The sequence below is a fragment of the Oncorhynchus nerka genome, linkage group LG11, assembly GCF_034236695.1.
Source record: "Oncorhynchus nerka isolate Pitt River linkage group LG11, Oner_Uvic_2.0, whole genome shotgun sequence".
Classification (NCBI taxonomy): domain Eukaryota; kingdom Metazoa; phylum Chordata; class Actinopteri; order Salmoniformes; family Salmonidae; genus Oncorhynchus; species Oncorhynchus nerka.
Window position 1 is genome coordinate 63,637,824 of NC_088406.1, and position 26,339 is coordinate 63,664,162.

The window sequence follows — 26,339 nt, forward strand, 5'->3', positions numbered from 1 at the left end:
TTTATAACTGTTTGTAGTTTTAACATCTGGTTTGTGGTATATGGCCAATATACCACGACTAAAGGCTGTGTCCATGCACTCCACGTTGCGTCACGCATAATAAGAACAGCCCTTGGCGGTGGTATATTGGTTTACCATACCCGTTCGTGCTTTATTGCTTAATCATAGCAGTCAAACAAGTTTAAATCGACATCCATTGATAGAAAACGATATGGCGAGTTTAATAAATCAAATGATTTTATTATGTAGTCAAAGTTCGCAATAATTATTATTTAGAAGAAAAGTAAATTCGGCTTTAACGTCGTTACAATACGTCGATGTTCCTCCTTAATTGGCTTGATAACGTTATGGAAAATGGGTATATTGTATAAATGTGGGAACTCCTCTTGCTGTGACATTTGTTTAGTCGTTTCAGGCCTTTCTAGTGGTAATTGGGCAATATTTTTCGCTCGACCTGGCAACCCTGTCTGACACGGTGTCATATATGAAATTGAAAGTAAATCTGTCCACTCTTTTCACCCCCCCCCCCCCTTTTTTTTTTTTACCGTGTAATACTATTCTACTCAAACTGCAGCAGGAAAATGGTAAGTTGATTTTTAAAATACATTTTAAGTTAAGATTTTTAATGATTGGGAGGACATTTTCATTCGACTAAGCAGAACTTCAGGACTCATAATGTCAATGCAATTCCCCAGGTAATTTCAACTATCAAATAGCCAACTCATCTCGAATGGCGGATTGTCCACAAGGAAGCTCACAAAAATGGTTTAAAACGAATATGTATGCTACTTAACTTACATGACATAATCGACATAATTTAAATGTTTATATAAATCAGAAGTCTCTACTTTTCATCTAAAGTTCAAAATGTAGGTTATTTAGCTTTGAGTACAGCACAAGAAGTGGAATGTTTGGCTAAAACGGGTCTGGATTTCAGGCTACTGTTGGAGGCCCGGGAAATAGTTCGAGTAAACGTTCACAGTAAGGCATCATCGAGGGGCTATGCGTTCTATGGAAATAATAAAAAACGTGGAAGATGACATCTTAAATTATTTCACAGAGGACATTCTGGAGAAAAACGTGCATCTTGGCGCATGGTCAATCCATGGGTGGGGGTTTTGATTTATTTTAATTGAATCTTTATTTAACTAGGCAAGTCAATTAAGAACAAAGTCGTATTTACAATGACGGCCTGATAGCTATAGAAAAATAGCGACGGTAGACTTTTGGAAAGAACAGTTTAATTGTTTGTATTTAACGTTATCCCCACCGAACATTTTGAAATACCGAAAGTGTGTCAAACTCAGTCAAAAGATAACGTTAGATGGAGCACCAATTCGCTGGCCTGGATTTTTAATCATAGAGAGCGATTCCATTGGTCCTTGTTTTATGTCTCTATATAGTGTTGTATTGTCTCTCTTGTTGTGATGTGTGTTTTGTCCTATATTTATATTGTATTTGTTTAATCCCAGGCCCCCGTCCCCGCAGGAGGCCTTTTGGTAGGCCGTCATTGTAAATAAGAATTTGTTCTTAACTGACTTGCCTAGTTAAATACAAAATATTACCACGTTCGAGGGAGGCTGGTTACTAACTTCTTGTTGATGGCATTGGGTTTTCCGGCTTCTTCTGTGAGGGTTTAAGAGGTGGCGCCACCTACTGTAAGTAATGTGCATTTCTGAGAATGGGAGCTCCCCGCCGGAGTTGTAAATCACGTCTTGAGCGGCAAACTCCACTTGCCCGCTGGCGGTAGGAATACAGTATATAGCCTGTGTGTAGTGACAGTGGGAAATAGGCCTATAGGATCTCAATTTGACCTATATTCTCACAGCAAGATAATCCTGTGTAACAGATGTTAATCGTACTCTCCTTGCGTTGTGTTTTGTTCAAATAAATCACCCCAGCCAGTGGTCCCAGTTGAGCATGATTTATTATCTGTTGTTAAATAGGAAACAGCACGTTTGTTGTGCAGGGCTTATTGATGTTGATGGCTGTCGATGGTAAAATCACATTATCATTCGGTGGAGACCTGACGTTCGCGATCTCCCCCTACCTGCAAGCGGGGCCAATAACAACACTTATTGTCAACGGAATTGAACCAACCAATAAGAATGCTTGAACATTTAATACACCTTTCTTTAGAGGCAAGTGGAAACATAACCAACCCTGTTACACCTGCAGCAACAGGATTTGGACCTTTAGTCCATATGTTGCTTGATCAGTGGTTAGGTTATTAGCTGGCCAAAAGCAGGTGAAATGAAAAGTGCAAAACTGTTAATATATCTGTGTGTTAGTGTTTTTTTAATGAATTCATCTAAATCACGAAGCTCATCTGCATTTCTGCGGTACATCTGTATATCACATTGTGAATATAATTGAATAAAATCACATGACTATGACACCCTTACAAGTAGACAAGCCTAAACTTGCGTTCAAATGATTGGAATGAAACAGGAGGGAGAGCCCACTCTGCACACGCTGGTTGAATCAACGTTGTTTCCAGGTAATTTGAATGAAATTACGTTGAACCAACGTGGAATAGGCCTACACATTGAATTGACGTCTGTGCCCAGGCAGCAACCTGGCCAAATACCTTGATTTTTTAAAATGTATATCATGGTTTTACCTATGTATATCTATGTGTTTTGTTTGTAAAAAGTAAATATTTATTAATATTTATTTTATTTACATTTTACAGATTGATGTGACTAGTCCTTGTTAGGATTTTAAAGGCTCTACTCTGTTAAAATGAGCTATCCACAACATGGTGCTAGAAGTGGTGCCATCCCTAAGGAAAGACAAAAGGATGGGTGTCTAAACAAGGGTCTTGATGTGACCATGGAGTCTGATTTTAAGAGGTGATTATCTGTCTGTATGTCCAATCCCCAGTTTTCCCTGTTTAAAAAAAAATCTGTATTTAAACATCTTGATTCGGTAATCCCCCATTTCACAATCCAGGATTCTGATTTAGACTCAAAAGATCAGAGAATCAAGTTCACAGAATGAAGATTTCCAGTGCCTAGAATACCCTGTCACCTATGGATAGGTTATGTTAGTTTTCATTCCCCCAGGACACCTTTCCCGTGCACTAAACAACCTTTTAACGTTCTGCCCATGTGTAACTTTTCACACTTAAAAAACTTTTGGAAAAACCTTACACAGCTGTTGCTTCCTTGTGCTGCTCTCTCCCCCTTCCATCAGGTTTGTGACTTTAGACCACTCACCTTTTTTTATAACCCCGGTTTTAACTACATTTTGTACAGTCGATCTCTGCCTCGCATTTCTGAACAACTTAAATAAAAGTCCTATGTGATTTGAATGAACATTCCAATAAATAGTTTATATTTATTGCAAGTGTGCTTTTGACATTTCCTGCATGCATTTAGAACTCATGGTGTGGAATCCAAGAGCCTGTAGGCCAATGCATGTAGGCCAATACAGGTATCCTATGTGGAATTTATTTTAAGACATAATTATGTACATATTTGTTGGTTTTATGCTGTTTGTAGCCTAGCTCCACACCAATGGATGTTGTAGCCTAGAAACTGACTGAAAAAAAGCAGCAGTAGCGGTAGAGATACTTTGAATGATCGGCTATGAAATGCCAACTGACATTTACTCCTGAGGTGCTGACTTGTTGCACCCTCGACAACCACTGTCATTCTTATTTCACCCTGCTGGTCATCTATGAACATTTAAACATCTTGGCCATGTTCTGTTATAATCTCCACCCGGCACAGCCAGATGAGGACTGGCCACCCCTCATAGCCTGGTTCCTCTCTAGGTTTCTTCCTAGGTTCTGGCCTTTCTATGGAGTTTTTCCTAGCCACCTGCATTGCTTGCTGTTTGTGGTTTTAGGCTGGGTTTCTGTACAGCACTTTGAGATATCAGCTGATGTAAGAAGGGCTTTATAAATAAATGTGACTTGATTTGCTTGTGTTTGCGATTATGTAATCTTCCATATCTTACCCTATGAGGGGGATTTTCATACCTGCATGTAACCCGAAAAGGGAACATTAAATCGCTACTTAAGACTGCTTGTGTTTGTAATACTGCAATATCCTTATACACTGCTCAAAAAAATAAAGGGAACACTAAAATAACACATCCTAGATCTGAATGAATGAAATATTCTTATTAAATACTTTTTTCTTTACATAGTTGAATGTGCTGACAACAAAATCACACAAATTATCAATGGAAATCAAATTTATCAACCCATAGAGGTCTGGATTTGGAGTCACACTCAAAATTTAAGTGGAAAAACACACTACAGGCTTATCCAACTTTGATGTAATGTCCTTAAAACAAGTCAAAATGAGGCTCAGTAGTGTGTGTGGCCTCCAGGTGCATGTATGACCTCCCTACAACGCCTGGGCATGCACCTGATGAGGTGGCGGATGGTCTCCTGAGGGATCTCCTCCCAGACCTGGACTAAAGCATCCGCCAACTCCTGGACAGTCTGTGGTGCAACGTGGCATTGGTGGATGGAGCGAGACATTATGTCCCAGATGTGCTCAATTGGACTCAGGTCTGGGGAACGGGCGGGCCAGTCCATAGCATCAATGCCTTCCCCTTGCAGGAACTGCTGACACACTCCAGCCACATGAGGTCTAGCATTGTCTGGCATTAGGAGGAACCCAGGGCCAACCGCACCAGCATATGGTCTCACAAGGGGTCTGAGGATCTCATCTCGGTACCTAATGGCAGTCAGGCTACCTCTGGCGAGCACATGGAGGGCTGTGCGCCCCCCCAAAGAAATGCCACCCCACACCATGACTGACCCACCGCCAAACCGGTCATGCTGGAGGATGTTGCAGACAGCAGAACGTTCTCCACGGCGTCTCCAGACTCTGTCACATGCTCAGTGTGAACCTGCTTTCATCTGTGAAGAGCACAGGGCGCCAGTGGCGAATTTGCCAATCTTGATGTTCTCGGGCAAATGCCAAACGTCCTGCACGGTGTTGGGCTGTAAGCACAACCCCCACCTGTGGACATCGGGCCCTCATACCACCCTCATGGAGTCTGTTTCTGACCGTTTGAGCAGACACATGCACATTTGTGGCCTGCTGGAGGTAATTTTGAAGGGCTCTGGCAGTGATCCTCCTTGCACAAAGGCGGAGGTAGCGGTCCTGCTGCTGGGTTATTGCCCTCCTACGGCCTCCTCCACGTCTCCTGATGTACTGGCCTGTCTCCTGGTAGCGCCTCCATGCTCTGGACACTACACTGACAGACAGCAAACCTTCTTGCCACAGCTCGCGTTGATGTGCCATCCTGGATGAGCTGCACTACCTGAGCCACTTGTGTGGGTTATAGACTCCGTCTCATGCTACCACTAGAGTGAAAGCACCGCCAGCATTCAAAAGTGACCAAAACATCAGCCAGGAAGCATAGGAACTGAGAAGTGGTCTGTGGTCACCACCTGCAGAACCACTCCTTTATTGGGGGTGTCTTGCTAATTGCCTATAATTTCCACCTGTTGTCTATTGCATTTACACAACAGCATGTGAAATTTATTGTCAATCAGTGTTGCTTCCTAAGTGGACAGTTTGATTTCACAGAAGTGTGATTGACTTGGAGTTACATTGTGTTGTTTAAGTGTTCCCTTTATTTTTTTGAGCAGTGTAGTTACACCAGACAAAGATGTTTGGGCTACAACATTTGACAATGTCCTCCTAATGTTTTTGGATTGTTCATTCAAATTGCCTTGGAGGTTAGAATTAACGAGAAGGAAGGGGGAGGCAACAGCAGAGGAGCAGCAGTTGCTTAATGTTTTTGTTGTTGTGTAAAGTAACACATGCGCAGACCATAAGGTTGTTAAGAGCAGGGTTTCCCAAACTCGGTCCTGGGCCCCCTCTCCCCTGTGTGCACCTTTTTGTTTTTTATCCCCTAGCACTTTTCCCTAGTTGAATCAATTAACCAACTCATCATCAAGTGTTGATTATTTGAATCAGCTGTGTAGTGCTAGGGCAAAAACTAAAACGTGCAGGACCGGTAAATTTCACATTTGAGTCACAAGCTGGAAATGTTTAAGAACCCCTGCTCTAAACTATGCTCTTTCATTAATGTTTTTATGTAGTGTTATGCCGCATTGTTATAACATTATAACATAAGAACACTACTTTGTCTCTTTTTTTTCTCCGCTCTTCTCAATATTTTGTCATTATCTTTTCATTACTTCTTTGTCTCTGATGAAAAAACCTTTGTCTCTGTTTCTATGTTATTTATTATGGGTCCCCTTGTATACATGGCAATATAAGAAACATTCAATATTTTTCACTTTTCACTGTAGTTTTCCTTGCTCTGTTAAAGCCATGGCTGTTGTGAAGTAATGGGTAATGCTGCTTTGTGACTGGGAAGTTGTCTTTTCTGTTACATTAAGCATCTTTCCATGTTCACAGGGATCATTTGAAGGGTCCACAGCCGCTTGCAGCTAGTCATATTTCTATGAATGACCAGAGTGAACAGTCAGAAAATTCAAGCGTATGCCCAAGTGATGATGGAGATCAAATCAGGGATAAAGGGTAAACCAACTAGCCTACAGTTCAACACATACAGTGATTACATTTATATTTCTAGTGTTCGATTGAATTGTGGGATTGTCTTACTGCAGGGTCCATCAGGAGAGACCAGTGTCACCAACCTTCAGTTATCAGTCCATAAAGAGTGATGAGTCAATGACCACCCCTCTTTTTTTCAAGGAGGGAGACTTAACCCAAATAAAAGAGTAAGATTACACATTTTATTTATGGCATTTCATTCAATTGGATGTCAACATTAATTCATGTATAGTGGTTGCTTCTATGGTATATTTGATTATATATGGTCTAACAGCAGTTGAAAGTAGCAGAGTATAGTTCCTCTGTATGGAAACAATTTCTACCTTATATTGTTGTGAATGTTTATTATTATTCATTATTATTAATATGAGAATTGAGTAGAGAAAGCCAAGCCAAATGTTAAACTTAGAAGATAGAATTGGGAAGGGAAGCACCTCATTAAAGGAAGAGTTTACCTTATTTTGAACTTTGCACGTGAGGTAGTCCTGCTTTCCACTATCAGGCTTCACTCCAATTTTAAGGCGTTGGCTCACCTCAATATCAACTCCAAGTTGTCTATCAATGAAGAGTGACCAGACAATGGATCGCCCTATTTTTCAAAGGGGAGGCCTGTGGTAAATCTAAATAAACAGTTCATGTGTCAGAATATTGCAATACACTTGACAACAATTTTAAGAATGACACATGGAGTGTCTGAGAGGGCATATTATGTTGTGATGGAAACCATAGCTACTCATTGTATTTGTTGAATGAGGATCATTTTTAGGACTGATAATAGAAATGCAAAAATTGCAGGCTGCTCTAATATATTTTTTAGATGGCTTATACAGTGGGGCAAAAAAGTATTTAGTCAGCCACCAATTGTGCAAGTTCTCCCACTTAAAAAGATGAGAGAGGCCTGTAATTTTCATCATAGGTACACTTCAACTATGACCAACAAAATGAGAAGAAAAAATCCAGAAAATACATTTTGGTAAAAACTCAACTCGTCGTGTTTGGAGGACAAAGAATGCTGAGTTGCATTCAAAGAACACCATACCTACTGTGAAGCATAGGGGTGGAAACATCATGCTTTGGGGCTGTTTTTCTGCAAAGGGACCAGGACGACTGATCCGTGTAAAGGAAAGAATGGGGCCATGTATCGTGAGATTTTGAGTGAAAACCTCCTTCCAATCAGCAAGGGCATTGAAGATGAAACGTGGCTGAGTCTTTCAGCATGACAATGATCCCAAACACACCGCCCGGGCAACGAATGAGTGGCTTCGTAAGAAGCATTTCAAGGTCCTGGAGTGGCCTAGCCAGTCTCCAAATCTCAACCCCATAGAATTTTTTTGGAGGGAGTTGAAAGTCTGTGTTGCCCAGCAACAGCCCCAAAACATCACTGCTCTAGAGGAGATCTGCATGAAAGAATGGGCCAAAATACCAGCAACAGTGTGTGAAAACCTTGTGAAGACTTACAGAAAACGTTTGACCTCTGACCAATGTGAATTTCTGGATTTTTTTTTTCATTTTGTCTGTCATAGTTGAAGTGTACCTATGATGAAAATTACAGGCCTCTCTCATCTTTTTAAGTGGGAGAACTTAAACAATTGGTGGCTGACTAAATACTTTTTTGCCCCACTGTATATGTGTTGTGCAGTCTTCCACTTAGCATCACCACGCCAGAAGAGAGCGGTGAGACCTGTAACTTCTGTGATCTTAAAGCTGTGAAGACCTGTCTGACCTGTACTGCTTCCTTCTGTGAGACCCATGTTAAGAAGCATTACACAGAAGCGAAGCTACTGAAACACACTCTAGTTGAGGTGACTGGAGACCTAGACGAGAGACTTTGCCAGGAGCACCACAGACTCCGAGAGGTGTTCTGCAGGACCGACCAGAGGCTTATCTGCTTTGAGTGTACATTCAATAACCACAAAGAACATGATTTGGCTGACATTAAGCAAGCTGGAAGACAGGTATGGTCAATGATTTTTTTACCCAATTTAATGAGATACAGTATGCATACTTTCTTCTGTTGTCACTCACGTCCAATGAATATCAAGTGTTTCTGTCCCAATATACAAAAGTGTTTGTTGCTCTGAAAACAAGTTAATATATATTTTTTACATTATGTCAATAATTTCCTAAATATCATCCCTAAAATACAACTAATGCTCCTTTTCATGATCCACCCCCCAATTTTTTTTTTTTTTTTTTTTTAAATATAAAAGACTCAGGATGAAGAGCAACACCAAAGACCGGCTTTAGTTGAAGGTAGGTGTTCAAACATTCAAGGCACACTTGGTATGCTTTTCCCCCTGTGTTAATGGGTCGAAACAAAACAAAGAAAAAATATGTTTTGTTTGATTTCAATGACTGCACCTGTTCTTCTTCCTTTGGTTGACAGTTGCACATTCTTCCTTTCAGTCCTCCCAAACCTGTCAGTGTGTAGGTTGCCTCTGCATTTCGTTTTGATTGGATTCAATATGACCAAAGTATCAGGTTTGGTGTTGATCTTTTATTCTCTGATAAAGAAGCAAACAACTTCCATAACAGATTGCGCCTTTAAACAACTTAATTTTACTGTTTGAGCACAAGGACAATGTTATATATGCAACCGGTGTAAAATGTCTAACTAGTTAGCGGTGCTAGCTACAGTAGTAGCATTTTCAATTGGTGACGTCACTCGCTCTGAGACCTTGAAGTAGTGGTTTACCTTGCTCTGGAAGGGCTGCAGCTTTTGTGGATTGATAGGTAACGATTCTTTGTGGGAAGCAGTTATTGATGTCTTCATAGTGTCCCTGATTTGAGCCCAGGTTGGGGCAAAGAGAGGGACAGAGGCAACACTATTAGATATAGTTTAAAAAACAAAAAGTAAATGATCAACCAAAGTTATGTAGGTATGTTTAAAGTGTGTTGAGATCTGTGATTTATTTAAAGAAGCTACAAAAACGAATAATTGCGAACAGCTGAGGCCTCATTTACACTGAGTGTAGAAAACATTATGAACACCTTCCTAATATTGAGTTCTGCACCCTTTTTTCAGAACAGCCTCAATTTGTCAGGGCATGGACTCTACAAGGTGTCGAAAGCGTTCCACAGGGATGCTGGCCCATGTTGACACCAATGCTTCTCACAGTTGTGTCAAGTTGGCTGGATGTCCTTTGGCTGATAGACCATTCTTGCTACACAAGGGAAACGGTTGGGTGTGAAAAACCCAGCAGTGTTGCAGTTCTTCACACACTCAAACCAGTGCACCCGGCACCTACTACCATACCCTGTTCAAAGGCCATACATTTTTTGTCTTGCCCATTCACCCTCTGAATTGCACACACACAATCCATTTCTCAATTGTCTCAAGAAGTAAAAAGTATTCTTTAACCTGCCTCCTCCCCTTCATCTACACTGATTGAAGGGGATTTAACAAATGACATTAAGGGATTATAGCTTTCACCTGTATTTACCTGGTCAGTCTAAGTCATGGAAAGAGCAAGTGTTTCTAATGTTTTGTACACTTTTTAAACCATGCGTATATACAAAATATACCCCAAAATGTGTGCACCAGTTTTCACACAAAAGTTGGTATTTATTAAACAGAGCTTGACGTGAGAATGTGCTTATATTCCAAGGACGTCACCATGTCATGACTTTCGGGGCTTCGGCACCAAATTATTTTGGGTCAGCCCCAAATCTTTTCAGCTGCTGCGATCGTGTTAAAAAAATGGTAGTCAACTGAATATCCTGCTTAGTTCATAGAGCGGTGGTTATGTGAAACTCACAAATTCATCCAACCGTTATAATCAGGTGTGTAGTTCTGCTGAAATACATATTCCCATGAAACTGGGATCAAATGGTTGGGGCATGCATGCAGCATGGACTTGACACCTGTAAAACGTGAAGAATTATGATTCAGGATTGACATTGATGATGGCCTAATTTATAATACGGTAGTGTTTTACGATTTTAAAAATAGAAACTGCAAGAATTGAGGATTCTGCACTTGCCTTTTCCATTGACAATTATGAATGTGAGAATGGCTGCTGTTCTCATTGAATGTCAATTTGTCTCACAGTTTTGATATCCGTTCATCATGATCCATAACATCCCATGGCACAACAAACGTAATACTAATATAGAGATATACTTTTCTTTCGTCAAACATGCATATAACACTGTGAAAGAATCAAGAAGTCTAAACATTTTCAATTACCCACAGTCCTCTAAAAACAGTTGCATGGCATGAAATGCAAGGTGATTAAAAACCAGACTTCCAATGAGTTCAATCACTCAATTTTCTCTCTCATTGGTTATCATCATGAAAGATACTTACTTTTGAGGAACATATTAAGTTGGATTTATTCTTACTCTTTATTCTTTTGGTAAAATAAAATTAACAAATCATTGAAAAAAAATGTATATATATTGGGGGTATTTTGACACTTTGAGACAGTTATGAAATACCAGAGGGGATACAGATAGGTGGGAGAAACAGATTGAAGGGTTGGAGCGGGGAATTTAAACCCCGTCTTCTGTGGGGAGAGGGGTGACGTTTCTAACACCGGGTGCATTACCACTAGACCACAGGCTCTGCATAATGTGCATTCATTTCTTTTTAAGTATATGTTTTTTTTACCCCAGAATAATCTATTGCAGTGTGGTTGAGCAGGCCCAACAAAAATGTACCATCTTACTGCCCCTCCTGTTTCTTATCTGTCTAAATAAAGCATTGAAAAAATAAAGGTGGAATTACTCACAAAATATTCTTCATAGGCTATGTTATCAATACATTTTTAGGCTATAAACCATTTGCATTTCTAAACCATTGATTGCATGAAAAACACTGTGTTTTTACATGGCCCTTCAACAAACAAAAAAATCTAAACACTCTTAAAAACATCAATATTCAAGTTTGAGTACTTAATTTCTGGTTTAAAACACATTCTGTGTATTAAAGAATTAACATTGGGTTTACAGTCAAAACCCCTCCATACACCAGATCTCAGTTTAGGTGTACTTTTCATGGTTTCGTTACACCATCATGGTGTTTTTAGACTTTCTGTCTTTACAGAGTACAAGTTGCAACCTCTGCTAAAAGTAGGCCTAGGCCATATGATTTTGCTTGCTCTGGAGAGAAGTGACATGATATATCCCGACCCTAGTTGATATTGGCTGCTAACATTAATGCATCACTGTTTATTGCTGTAATGACCGGCTACATTTGCGCAGCGAGTGTGTGCTCATGTTCGCACGTGCATTTGCGTGCGCTGGGGTCACAAGTTTTGTACCACTCCTTTTTATGGGTTGCGGGTCAGAAATTTTGAAAACCGCTGGGATACATGGCAGTGGCAACAAATGGAGTTGGGTTGGATATAGTAATGGTAGGCTACAGTATTTCTTCCACTCTTCTAATTTGACTGGAATTGTGTTGGTCAAGTGCAGCATTTATTCCAGTTCAAAATAGTTTAGTCAAAATTATTTACTTATATGATTGTGCTGCTTTTGTCGTGGAAATATTCGGTCAATCATATTTCACAAATACCGGAGCCTGTGAGTTCAAATAGACTTTTATTACAGCATAACAAAGCCGAGCTGGTTCATGAATACAACTGTCTTTCCAGTCTTCGCACACGCCTTTTATACATTATTCCTCCTTACATCACACTCATAGTAACTCCTCTTAACGACTAATCCCCTCTGGCATTTAGCCACCGTTATCTTATTGCCTTGCACTAAGTTTAGTTTGGTTCCATATTAGCGCATGGAACCTATAGAGCCACAGAAATAGTTCAAATAAACAGACATGTTTTCGACTAAGACAAGTGCATTACAGGTCTTTGGTACCTTACAGAAATAATCAGACATGTCATCCTGCTAACTCCTCTGAAAGGGACACCCATTTTCTGGAAAAGACCAAAGAGGTGTAACCATAGCAACAGTACATAGTAAGCCATAACACAGTTACAGGAATAACCAGTCGTGTCTAATGACCCAGAGCACATAGAATGCACCCATCTTACTAGCTCTTCTACAATTAATAATTAACACACATGGTCTGGAAAATTCTCAATACTTTCCCCTCTTTTTGTAATAATTGGTCAAGGAGTCTGTTACCACAGTTGCAATATATTTGTTTTATGGGTTCCCTTTTTTTAGTTTGAGCAAGTACTGTACCAAGCCCCCCAAAATGTCTACATGGCCCTGCTCAGGACTAGGTATTGATGTTAACACTGCATTTGCTTCCAATTCTCTCCTTTACAAGTGCTGCCCCCTCCTGGTGAAATCCAGTTCCAGTCAGTGACATCAGACTCTGTGTCTCTGCGCTGGGGTTCTCCCGAGGGACTGCCAGGACCTCATAAGTACAGAGTGACCTGGGGGTGTGACGGGGAAGAGAGCAGCCAAAAAGTGAAAGACCTACATCATCTTGAAATAAATGGACTCCAGCCTGGTAAAATGTACCAGTTCCGTGTGGCCACAGAGGGAGAAAATGACAGCTATAGCGGATGGGTCTCAGAATCTGTAGCCACAGGTACAATAACTTTAGGTTTTGGTTGAATTTATCATTGAATTATTACTTTTGAATATTACACATATTTTTCAGATTCTTTATATCTGTGCCCATATTGTCTATGGGGTTTTAGTGGATAAACCATGTGGTTCAAGAGAAAATAGCCTAATTAAGGGAAAAAAAACACTTCTAATAAAAAATGTCATTTGAAAGGCACTCTGCAATTCTTCAATTATTAGCTTCTGCTCAAATTACACCATTTCGGCCCCAAAACATTACAATAAAAATATATTGATATTGTGGTTTTTTTATGACAACTAGCTTTTCTTTACAAATGCTTTTCATCTTAGTTGTCCCTGCACCCAGGGACTTAAAGATAAACCCATTAGAAGCGACCTCCTTCACCCTCAGCTGGACCAAGGCTCTTGGACTGGACCAAATTCCACAGCGCTTCCTCGTATCCTACAGAAGCCCAGAAACAGAGCCCCAGGCGGCCAATACTAAGGAATGCACAAAAACATTATCTGGCCTTCAACTGGGAACTGAATACACTGTCAGTGTCTCAACTGTGCTGACCAGTGGGGAATCGAGTGAACCTGTGAGAACAACCATCTGCACAGGTAAGACCTCTCCCTAATATTATTGCAGGTCATCATCACACTTAGCAGATTGGTGTGGTAAGGTATAAGGGAATGTGAAAGGAATGCTCTATATTACTTCCAGTTATACCAACATTTCGGCATGCATCAACTGCGACCTTCAAGTAGTTGCTTAATAAAAGTATATCTTTCCCATAGTACTCCCTCCAGACAAGCTGAATGTTGACTCGGTAAATACCACATCAGCTACTTTGAGCTGGCACCAGCCTTCTGGAATGGACCAAGCCCAACTCCACTACCTGATCTCCTACGACTGTCGAGGGAAAGAAATATGCATCAAAACCGATTCCTCAACTATCACTTTCCCTGACCTGCAACCTGCAACTGAGTATTCAGTCACTGTCAGCACTGTGCTGGAAAATGGGAATAAAAGTCAACCTGTGTCAACAACCTTCACTACAAGTAAGAAAGTACCCTTAAAGCCACGGTATTTACATTCCTCCAGTAGTTTCTATGAAAATGTTGGTAAAACTCATCTGCAGCGTGATTTAATTAGAAAATGTAATTATTTGTGTACATTACAATAAACCGTTACCCCACTTTTTAATCTTAAATTAATTATCTCCATCGCCATACTAATTTCTAAATACTATTTTCTACATATTTATAAATAGAGATTTATGAAGTTTAGAATTAACACAGGTTTGAGAGGGAAGTTAGAATGCAGTCAGACGAGCAGCTACTGTTTATTTACAACCTGCCTTGAAAAACACATAGCTAGCCCAATTAATACTAAATTGGCTTTAATGGGCTTTTAACCCTGTGAGAACCCCGGTTGCATAAATGCAGGTCCTAAACTCATGTCAAACACTACATAATGAATCTCCTTAGGCTTCGACCCAGATGCATCTCTTAATAGCATTTATTGTATGTCCTGCCTTCTCTAAGATGTAGTGATTATGTATACAGTACCAGTCAAAAGTTTGGACACACCTACTCATTCAATGATTTTTTTAAACCATTTTCTACATTGTAGAATAATAGTGAATACATCAAAACTATGAAATAACACATATGGAGTCATGTAGTAACCAAAAAAGGGTTAAACAAATGAAAATATATTTGAGATTCTTCAAAGTAGCCACCCTTTGCCTTGATGGCAGCTTTGCACACTCTTGGCATTTTCTTTACCAGCTTCACCTGGAATTATTTTCCAACTGTTTTGAAGGAGTTCCCACATATGCTGAGCACTTGGCTGCTTTTCCTTTACTCTGTGGTCCAACTCATCCCAAATCATATCAATTGGGTTGAAGTCGGTGATTGTGGAGGCCATGTCATCTGATGCAGCACTACATCACTCTCCTTATTGGTCAAATAGCCCTTACACAGCATGGTGGTGTGTTTTGGGTCATTGCCCTGTTGAAAAAAAAAAAGATAGTCCCAATAAGAGCAAACCAGATGGTTTGCTATCGCTGCAGAATGCTGTGGTAGCCAGGCTGGTTAGGTGTGCCTTGAATTCTAAATAAATCACAGACAGTGTCACCAGTAAAGCACCCCCACATCATCACACCACCTCCTCCATGCTTCACTGTGGGAACCACACATGCTGAAATCATCCATTCACCTAGTCTGCGTCTCACAAAGGCACGGCGGTTGGAACCAAACATCTCAAATTTGGACTCATCAGACCGAAGGACAGATTTCCACCGGTCTAATGTCCATTGCTCATGCTTCTTGGCCCAAGCATGTCTCTTCTTCTTATTGGTGTCCTTTAGTAGTGGTTTCTTTGCAGCAATTTGACCATGAAGGCCTGATTCACACAGTCTCTTCTGAACAGTTGATGTTGAGATGTACCTGTTACTTGAGCTCTGTGAAGCTGGTAACTCTAATGAACTTATCCTCTGCAGCAGAAGTAACTCTTGGTCTTCCTTTCCTGTGGCGGTCCTCATGAGATCCAGTTTCATCATAACGCTTGATGGTTTTTGCGACTGCACTTGAAGAAACTTTCAAAGTTCTTGACATTTTCCGTATTGACTGCCCTTTTTGTCTTAAAGTAATGATGGACTGTCATTTGTCTTTGCTTATTTGAGCTGTTCTTGCCATGATATGGATTTGGTATTATACCAAATGAGGCTATCTTCTGTATACCACCCCTTAATTGTCACAACACAACTGATTGTCTCAAACACATTATCCACTATGTAACTTTTAACAAGGCACACCTGTTAATTGAAATGCATTCCAGGTGACTACCTCATGAAGCTGGTTGAGAGAATGCCAAGAGTGTGCAAAGCTGTCATCAAAGCAAAGGGTGGCTACTTTGAAAAATCTCAAATATAAAATATATTTGTATTTGTTTAAAACTTTTGGTTACTACATGATTTCATATGTGTTATTTCATAGTTTTGATGTCTTCACTATTATTCTGCAACGTTAGAAAATTGTAAAAAAAAAATAAAGAAAAACCCTTGCATGAGTAGGTATTCTAAGACTATGACCGGTGGTGTGTATTTTTATATTGAACATTTGAGAAACAAACATTCTAAGCCAGAGCTGGAGGTATTGTGTTGCAAAAACAAATTGTTATTGTTTTACTTTTTATCTTACGTCTGTGTGTGTCCATCTGTCCGTTCATCTGTTTTTCAGACATTCCACCACCAGGGTACATAACAGTACATTCAACCACAGAGAGCTCTATATCTCTGAGCTGGAGGCCTCCTGATGGAATGGACGAACAGCCATACAAGTTTAAAGTCATGTGGCTTTCAGGTGTTGATTCTGACCACTTCCGTGTTCAAGACTCAGGCCCTGTTAATATCACAAACCTCATGCCAGGTACAGAATATAAAATCAGAGTGGCAACAAATTTGGACAACGGACAGCTTAGCCCGTTTGTTTCAACGCAAACATTCACAGGTGAGTTTTTTTCTCTCTCAATTTAGACTTTTGCCAAAGCTTTTTAAGGTTTTTGTGTATAATAACAGGAGTAAGGATGAATTCAAGTAAAAAACCTGCCCACCGTTGCAATGTTTATGCAGTGTCTTTTTGTAACAGTGTATACAGGATGTTTAACGCTGGAATCCTTAGTTGCTACATCCAATTATGGATGTATAAATACGTTATATACCCATTGATTCTTAAAGAATATAACTTAAAAATGCCTCATGAGCGCACCCCATCAGAACCCATGTTTGTAAATGTAAACAAACACTGTATAGCCTTAAAACAAGGTTAAAACTATCATTTTGATATCATGTATGGTCAGTCATTGCATCCATAGCTCCGTTTATGCATTTGAGTGGTTACATTTCTCCGGTGATTATTAGCGAGCTGGACACAGTCAAGACACTATGAATGTAGGTCCATTATAATTTCTGAACAGGTATTGTAAAGTATATTGAGTTCTGTCTCAGCAATTAAAATCCTCCACGTAATTGGAATGAAATTACTTTTTTACTAAAGCATTCCTACCGGTACGTTCTGATAATCTAATTAACTGCATCGCATGCAAAAATGTGTCTGGACAATTAGCCCACAGTGTAAGGTGCCTAGTTCCTGACACTTTTCACCACTTGCGACATAAGTTTGAGTCCACCATGGGGTCATCATTTGACATTCATTGTGGTATTGTGTTGAGATGGAAAGTGCTGTTATCACCTAAAAAATGAAGATTAGGAATGAATTTCATTAGGAGCTAGGCCTACAACTTTCTTCAGCCTTCTTCACAAACACACTGCTAGGGCATAATAATATCTTAGCATATGAGGCTGCATGGATGTGTACACTAGCATACATGTAGGTTAGGCCTACAACGTTTTAAACACATTTTATAATCATTACCTACCATACCTTGTCACATGTGTAACAAATTGTAAAATGACTGGTCTGGCTTGGTTCACCGCAGCTACTCCAGGAAATTAAACCCTTTAGAAATTTGTATGACGTCAGTAGCCTAGTCAGGGAAGCATCATGCTAAAATATATTGGCACACCCCACTTCGACCATAGGTAACAAATTAAACCAAGCAGTTGGATGGTTTAACAATCTGCCTCTATTGGCCAAATTGACCTGTTGAACAAATGCGATTGGATGGCGGCTCTACTGTTTAAAGTCTGATAGGTTGATTCGTTATTTTGTTTTCGGGTGTAATTGTCTGCACAGCTGGCCGTCCTCAGCATCATGGCTAATCTGGCCAGGTTATCCTATTGGAAAAACTAGCAGCTAGACATTTTAGACCAATAAATGTTTTATTTTTATTTTGTTATTTATAACCTTTATTTAACTAGGCAAGTCAGTTAAGAACAAATTCTTATTTACCATGACGGCCTACCTCGGCCAAACCCTCCCCTTTCGCTGTGGGACTCCCGATCACAGCTGGTTGTGATACAGCCTGGGGTCAAACCCGGGTCTGTAGTGACGCCTTTAGCAAAGATTTTCCTTTATTTTGCATCTTCTAATTTTATGCGAAAATCACAAGTCATGACACTCCAACTCCAATCGGTAACACTTCACTTGAAAGGGGTATAATGACTGTTGCAGTCCACAACCACTGACTGGCTGTGGCAAAAATGTGCCTACCTATCCCCCTCTGTCATGTTTCCGAGGAGATCGTTTTTAAGCCCTGCCTACCCAAACGTGTGATTTGTTGGGAGAGTTGTCTGTCTGAAGAACACCCTCCCCCCAAAAGGTATCCTTCCATGAATGTCGTTCATGTCTAAATGGGATTCAGCTTTTGTCAAATTTACGTAAAACATTTTATTTTATATATTTTCGCATGTTAGGGAACTCTAACCATTTTCCTAACCTTTACCTAATTATCCTAACCTGCCACTTTAATTATCCTAAGCTGCTGCGTTAGATCTCCTAAACCTGCTTCAAAAAGTCAATTCTGACAAAAGCTAGATCCCTTCTAGCTATGACCATGAATGTCCGACATGATTCCCAGAGCTAGTGCTGTTGCCCTAGGTCTGGAATTTCCTGTACTACTATTCACGCAACAGGCACAACAAGGAGCAGCACAGGGTCAGCCTTACTTTACAGCATTACCCTTGTAGCAGTTTAGGGGTTAAATGCCTTGCTCAATGGCACAATGGGAGTAGGAGATGGCTCCATCCCTGGGTGTAGTATCTTTAGTTGAGATAAAGACTAGGCGTTAGTTTGTGGCGCTAAAAGTCTTCAGGTCTCAGCTAAGATTCCTTAGTACCACATTACAATGGCAATTGCTCAGGTGTTATTTATACCCCTATCATAAAGCATTTGTTAACGCAATTGTTTCTTATGAAACTGTATGTTCACTTTAATATATCATGGCAGTTAATGACAGACAACAATTCAGTTTGACAACAGTTATACCTGTGTAATTTGTGTTATTTTATGGAAAGTATAGTTAGTTTTACTGTGAAAATATGAACAACAACACACTTATGTAAGGAAGGATACATTTTCCTCTCACTTAACCAATACCATGATATTTGCTATTTTTCAGAACCGTCTTCTCCTAGGAATCTGTGGGTTGAAGAAGTGAAAAGAAAATCTATCACATTGTGTTGGGACATACCAGCGGACATGGAAGAAGTGTCTTATTCATTTATCACTACCTACTCTTGCAATGGAGATGAAAAAGAGAAAGAGACTAAAAACAACAGGATTGTTCTTTCTGATCTTGAACCAGACACAAAATACACCTTCAGCGTCTCCACAGTGACCAAGCATGGCAGCAGGAGCACAAGGAAAACATTGGACGAGTGGACACGTAAGTTCATTTACAACCTTACATTTTAAGGTAACTTGAAATTAATGCTAGAGTTCTAGCAGTTCTAGAGTTTACGTACATACACTACCGTTGAAAAGTTTGGGGGTCACTTAGAAAAGAAAAAAAAGCACGTATTTTTGGCCATTAAATAACATCAAATTGATCAGAAATACAGTGTAGGCATTGTTAATGTTGTAAATGACTATTATAGCTGGAAACGGCAGATTTTTAATGGAATATCTACATAGGCATACAGAGGCCCATTATCAGCAATCACTCCTGTGTTCCAGTGGTACGTTGTGTTAGCTAATCCAAGTTTATCACTTTAAAAGGCTAATTGATCATTAGAAAACCATTTTTCAATTATGTTAGCACAGCTGAAAACTGTTCTGATTTAAAGACTCAATAAAACTGGCCTTTAGACTAGTTGAAAATCTGGAGCATCAGCATTTGTGGGTTTGATTATAGGCTCAAAATGGCCTATAGTCGTCTATAGGCCTATAGACATTACATCCCTAACTCTTTTGAAATCGAGTTGTTACATTTCTCCAGGCCCACCCCTCAGCTTTTAAAAAAACAGAGGTGGGTGATTGCTTTTGTTGTTTAAATTAAGGATTCTAGTTTTAACTGCCTGCTAATAAAGATAATATTCACCCTCAGTGGGGATGTAATCAGTATAGTATTTGTAGTTTTCTGTGTAGTGGATGTGAAACTCGCCCATAGCATGTTGGCTGGAGTACAATGGTTACATCATACCTTCCCTGAGGTATAAAGCCAACTGTTGATCACGGAGCTAAAGTCTCGTGCTCTTTTTGACTAAGATGGCTGGCTTTGAGTTGTGTGTATTGTTACAAAATGTAAACCTCTACCTTTTCTATACTAATCATCCAGATAAGTCTGATGTAAATTAAAGGTGCACTTATGAAGAAATTGCTCCGCCTTTTCCTGGTTGCAAAAATTCTAGCAGTTCGCCTGATTTAAATTTATGTGACCAAACAAGCAAGTATAGTGTAGAGAATCATTATGCCATTTTAACTGCTGTGAAATATGTTTTCCATAACCAAAAATATTTTATTTTCAGCTGTTTGAAGCTGGTGTACAAAACTGAAAGTAAAAGGTGCAAAAACAAAAATAGAAGCATAGAAATAGTGCACATAGATCAAATCTACCGCTTCTTAGACTTGCTTTCAATGACAATGACAGTTCTATAACTCACATTTCTATATGATCAGGTCGCCCAAAACGTTACATATTGCAGTTTTAAATATAAAGTCCAACGCTACCGCCAAGGACTATAGAAGTCACAAAAATACACTTACCATCCTTACCATTTTTTGATTATAGGCTCAAGTCTGCAAGGCCTAATAGACAAGTTGGGACTGAAGAAGAAACTTACAACAGAGATTGTGCGAGAGATTGGCGAAGATTCTGACAAACCTGTAACCAGTCTTGTATTACAACAACAGTGTTTCTTAAGGAGGTTATTGATGATGAATATGAAAGCCAGAAGTCTTAAATGTGACACTGACCGAGGCAGCTCAATTCCAGAAGTGAATCCCCTAGACCTGATCACAGCCCTGTTTATATGTTCAGATGGTTTCCTGCAGCAGGAGATGGCCCTGAAAATGTCCATGTGCCAGTTTGCTGTTCCTCTCCTGCTGCCCAACTGTGACACAGAACAAAGCACTTTGATGCTGTGGGCCATGAGAGATATTGTGAAACCGTTTCGATCCTGCTCTTCTGACGACCAAAGTGAGTTTGTTGAGAAGAGCATTGTGCAGACTCACCTCCCTATGGTGTCTTTTGTTAGACTGGGCAACAGCACCTTGTCAAAGTCTCAGCTTTTGAATGAAGTCATAAGCAATTCTCAGCAGAACTACAACACCTTTGTTCACAATGACATGACAGCTGGCAACATAAGAAGGATGATCTCTGATGGCTTAGTGGAAATCAGCTGGTACCTTCCCTGTGGTAAAAAAAACATTGATGTCTTCACTGAACCTTTGGCTGTGGCGAATCTTCGTGGGGATGTATGTAGCTTTCAGACCCAGTTCTCTTTCCTCTGCCAAACATCTGCTGCAGTGTTTGTTTTCTGTGATGATTTAGGTTCAGGATGCAGTATACTAAATCTCCAGAACATGAAAGCTCGTCTCTTCATTGTATGCACCGCTGAGGCTCAAATCGATGATATAGGATTTGAGAAACACTCCATAATAAGGAAAGATAAGCAAACGAACGATGCACAACTTGTGAAGAAGCTCCGCTCTGCAGTCACAGAAGTCATGAAGGAAAACCCACACAAATTCGAAGTGCAGGAAATGCCTGGTGTTGCACACAACTTGAATATCCTTGTCGATGAAGATGGTGTCTGCCTGAGTGCTAAGGAAAGGGCAGATTCAATTACAAAAAACATCGATTGCATACCAAGCTATAAAGAGATTCAGCTACCATTACAGGGGGATGTTTGGAAAAGACTGACTACACTGGAGAAAGAGGAGTGTAAACTGAATAGAGTGGGAGAAATGAACAGGAGTGAGCTCAAGCAAAAGAAAGAGGAAATCCGGAAGGAACAATTATCGTATGGCATGAATGTTGGCATCTCCGATTTCATTGATGGTTTGAAGAGCTCCAGAGAAGAGCTCCCCTATTTCCTCAAGTGGATGAAGCTCAATCTGGACACCCTGTCCAGAAAACTCCTTTTTGATCTCAGGATGAACTATAAAGACATGTGTCAGCATTCCCCAGAAAATAAAGAAGTCATTGCCAACTTAGACAAAAAGATCTCAGACAGTTCCTTAGGAACCGAACATTTCCTTAGGGAAGTAGGACAGCTATATGAGTCATCCATGTCCTCAGACGAAACCAGTGCCATTCAACATCAAGTACAAGGACTGCCAAGAATCTGTGCCCAATTGATACTGGATGGTTTTCCACTGGAGCTGATAGATGGTGATGCATCAAACATCCCAATTAAGTGGATAACAGATGTTTTTAAAGAACTTAACAATTTAACCAAGTCTGACTGTAAGATCCGGGTGGTTACTGTGTTAGGGGTTCAAAGCAGTGGAAAGTCAACCCTTCTGAATACCATGTTTGGGGTTCAGTTTGCAGTCAGCAGTGGAAGATGCACTCGCGGTGCCTTCATGCAGCTGATCAAAGTGAAAGATGAATTGAAGAATGAACTACAATGTGACTTCATCATGGTCATCGACACAGAGGGCTTGAAGTCACTTCAATCGACCCAGCTTACTGACAATTATCAGCATGATAATGAACTAGCCACACTTCTGGTAGGACTGAGTGACATCTCAATTGTTAATATTGCCATGGACAACATCACAGATATGAAAGACACCCTGCAGATTGTAGCCCATGCCTTCCTCAGAATGAAAGAATCAGGGAAGAAACCCAGTTGTCAGCTGGTGCACCAGAATGTTGCAGATATATCTGCTCATGGCAAAAATCTTAGGGACAGGAATCGCCTTCTTAACCAGCTGAACGAGATGACAATTGTTGCAAGCAGGATGGAAAATACAGGTGATGACATTAAGTTCACTGACATCATAGAGTGCAATCTAGAGGACACCTGTTATATCCCAGGTCTCTGGCATGGCAGTCCACCCATGGCACCTGTCAATGAGGGTTACAGCGAAGAGGTGGCCAATTTGAAGAGGAAGTTGATAAATGCATTCAAAAAAGAGAAAGGCTCAGGACAAACAATCCCAAAGTTTGTTGATGAGCTCAGAGGTTTATGGATGTCAGTTAAATATGAGAACTTCATCTTTAGTTTCCGCAACAGCATTGTGGCCGAGGCATACAACAATCTGTGTGTGGAGTTTAATAGATGGGACAGGTCCTTCCAAAAGCACATCTACAAATGGCTTACTGAAGCAGAAACCAGGGTGGCAAACTATGGAATGATGGGGTACTCAGAAGAATCTGGCCTAGATGAAGTATTGAGTGGTCTGAAAATTGAGGCCAGCAATGAGCTACAAAGAGAGGGCAAACTGTTTCTCGACAGTGTGAGTACCTATTACAAAAGTGAGGAGGGAAATGTGTATATGGTTGAGAAGTATAGGGAAGAATTTAAAAAAGGTGCAGAGAGCCGCTGCAAGGAGACTGAAAGTGTAGTGAGGAAGAAACTAGAGGTTGCAGTTGATTTAAGAAAATGCACCTTCAGGGTAGACGAGATTCAGAAAAGTAACAGGGATACTCTTGACAAGCAAGTGTCTGACCTTGTAAAGAAATTTAGTGGAGGGGAAAATCCAATGAACGACCAACAACTTGAGAATGCATTTGAAGAGATGTGGAAGCAAACAACAGGGAAGCTCTCATTTAATGGTCTGGAACATCAAAATGTTGCCAAAGACATCTACAAAAATCTAAAGATTAACTTGGAAAGAGAAAGTAGCAAGGTCCAGGAAATGTTAGATCAAGCTTCCCCTCTGGAGAACTGTGGACTTCAGGAATTTCAAGTGAAAAGTGAACACAAAGCATTTGGGATTCTAGCTAAAATCAAGAAGACCAAAGACAGTCAAAAAATATCAAAGGATAAAACTCAAGCAATGTCCATTGACATCATAAACCGCAGTAAAAGGTTTGTTTCAAACAAGGTGAAAGAAAGAACAGACTACCACCACACTTACATGACGGAACTACTGGAACTGATTGAGGAGAACCTTTCCAGAGACAATGACTTGCATTTCAGTCCAGAATTTGCAGCTTCTCTTAAGATACACATCTGTGGGCATGCAGCAAGGGAATTTCAGCAAATGCATGAGGCTTTCAACAGAGACAAAGACCCCCGACAAAGCCTGGATAAACTGAAACCGCAGTTCTTGGCTGACTTCAAAGACCTTTTCAACAAGAGAGACCAGTGCAAAAGAAAGGCTGAAGAGTTTACCAACCTCTGTCTGAAACCTGCAATAAGATATTTTATCACCAAATCTCTTAGTCCAGACATTTATGATGAAATGCTTTCCAACAGTGATGTGGATTTCAGGACAAGGCGGTCTTTCCAGTTTTCTATACTTAAGAACCTACTATCAGAAGATTTCCGGACATTCTTCAAGTACACTGACTACTATGAGTCATTTGCATTTGAGTTTATTATTAAGAACATAGTAGGACACCTTTCAAATGGAAGCAACATCATCACAAAGATGGAAGTGAAACACTTGAATTCAATCAGTGGAAAGATAAAGGAGGCTGTTGAGGAATCACTCAAAACTAGCATTGAAAAAGCAGATGGAAATGGTGACCTGAATTTTAACAAGTTCCTTCAGGATTTACTCTTCAAATTGTCTACCTTGCTGATCATCCCCACTGACACAACAGGGATGACTTTAGATAATTCCAAGACCAAAGACTTTTCTGTTATGCTGATATCATCTGTCGAAGAGATGAAGAACCGTCTCAGTGACGAGTTTCACAAAGATCAAGATGTGCAAAACAAGTTGGCCAGTATACCTGACTCTCCTCAGGACCTGCTTTACAACAAGATGTTTGGCTGTGGAAAACAGTGTCCTTTCTGCAAAACCCCCTGTGATGCTCAAGGGAATGGTCATTCAATGCACTCAGCTTATATTCATCGACCTGATGGACTTGGCGGGTACAGATGGAAAAAGTCAGATAAACTTTCCATAGACAAATGTTCCTCTCTTGTTGACAGCAAGAAAAAGTTCTGCAATGCCGAAACAAAAGGGAAATTCAGTTCATATAAAGACTATCCTCTGTATTTCAAAGACTGGAGAATCGACCCTGACAACTCCCATGTCACAGACTACTGGAAGTTCCTCTTTGTGAAGCACAATAAGGAGTATGCTGAAAATCACTCAAGTACCTTGCCAGCTGATATACCAGAAGACTGGAGATCAATCACTAGTGAACAGGCTTTGAAAAGCTTGACAGAGACATTTTACCCCAAACCATGAAAATCCTAGACAAGCCGTCATGGTCTGGTGTAGTCCACTGGAATTTATGTAAATGTACATAATTTAGCTACGACATAAAGAGAGTTTGAAAGAAGATTAATTGAAGTTGTATTCCATCCACTAACATGCAACAATGAGACTGATGGTATTTCCATGTTTTACATTTTTTGCTGTTGGATAGTTTCCCCATTGAGCTTATGAAAGAAAGATAATTTTGTTTGTTTGATCTTTGATGTTGTATATTATTTGCTTTAGTTTTATCTTGTATGTCATTCATTTTCGTTGGAAGACTAGCCCAATGATAGGCTAAAAGGGATCCTAAAATCAGTGCATTTTGTTTGTTGATCTTTGATGTTGTATATTATTTGCTTTAGTTTTATCTTGTATGTCATTCATTTTCGTATTCTGGATATTCTGGAGAATATAATATAATGTGATTGTAAATTGTCCATTATAGTTTTACACCATAACAAAAAAGCCTCTGCATACATTCTGGGCATTCATATTTTTGTAAGATAACATCCTAGTCCTCATCTTAAACAATTTACTTGCATTGCATTAAAGGCTTGTTAATGTATATGCATGTTAAAAATTGAATATCCATTGTTTTTTGTCAGAGATTTGTCAAATGTATAGAATATCTCTGATTCTGGTGTTTCTTTTATTGTAGAACAAGGTACTGTATGTATCCCACTTAACTTCAAATTAACAAAGATACAGTAAAACATAATTTAAATACTTTTAAATGAAAATTGTTTATTGACACAGTTCATTTTACTTCATTTCCTCATAGATGGTTAATAAAATGTTTGAATGAACATACAGTGCCTTCAGAAAGTATTCCTACTCCTAGACTTATTGCATATTTTGTTGTTACAGCCTGAATTCAAAATGGATGAAATCGTTTTTGTCACCCATCTACACACAATACCCCATAATGACAAAGTAAAAACATGTTTTTAGAAATGTTTGCAAATGTATAAAAAATGTAATACAGAAATATTTCATTTACTT

At 39.8% G+C, this 26,339-nt stretch overlaps 1 protein-coding gene across 3 annotated transcripts; it reads left to right on the forward strand.

Moving 5' to 3' along the window:
* The first annotated feature begins 518 nt into the window (after nucleotides 1-518).
* Nucleotides 519-26,143, forward strand: LOC115137312 (interferon-induced very large GTPase 1-like). 3 transcript variants are annotated; one of them, XM_065024744.1, is made up of 13 exons: nucleotides 519-584; nucleotides 2,696-2,855; nucleotides 6,399-6,521; nucleotides 6,611-6,724; nucleotides 8,197-8,512; nucleotides 8,768-8,810; nucleotides 8,964-9,038; nucleotides 12,796-13,062; nucleotides 13,392-13,661; nucleotides 13,839-14,102; nucleotides 16,287-16,556; nucleotides 19,126-19,392; nucleotides 20,737-26,143. In XM_065024744.1, exons 2-13 carry the CDS (start codon nucleotides 2,746-2,748, stop codon nucleotides 25,323-25,325), a joined length of 6,708 nt encoding a protein of 2,235 aa, XP_064880816.1. In that variant the 5' UTR covers nucleotides 519-584; nucleotides 2,696-2,745; the 3' UTR covers nucleotides 25,326-26,143. The 3 variants fall into 3 exon arrangements, with proteins under 3 accessions (XP_064880816.1, XP_064880817.1, XP_064880818.1); XM_065024745.1 differs by having other exon boundaries at nucleotides 8,964-8,984; XM_065024746.1 differs by lacking the exon at nucleotides 8,964-9,038.
* Nucleotides 26,144-26,339: the final 196 nt, after the last annotated feature.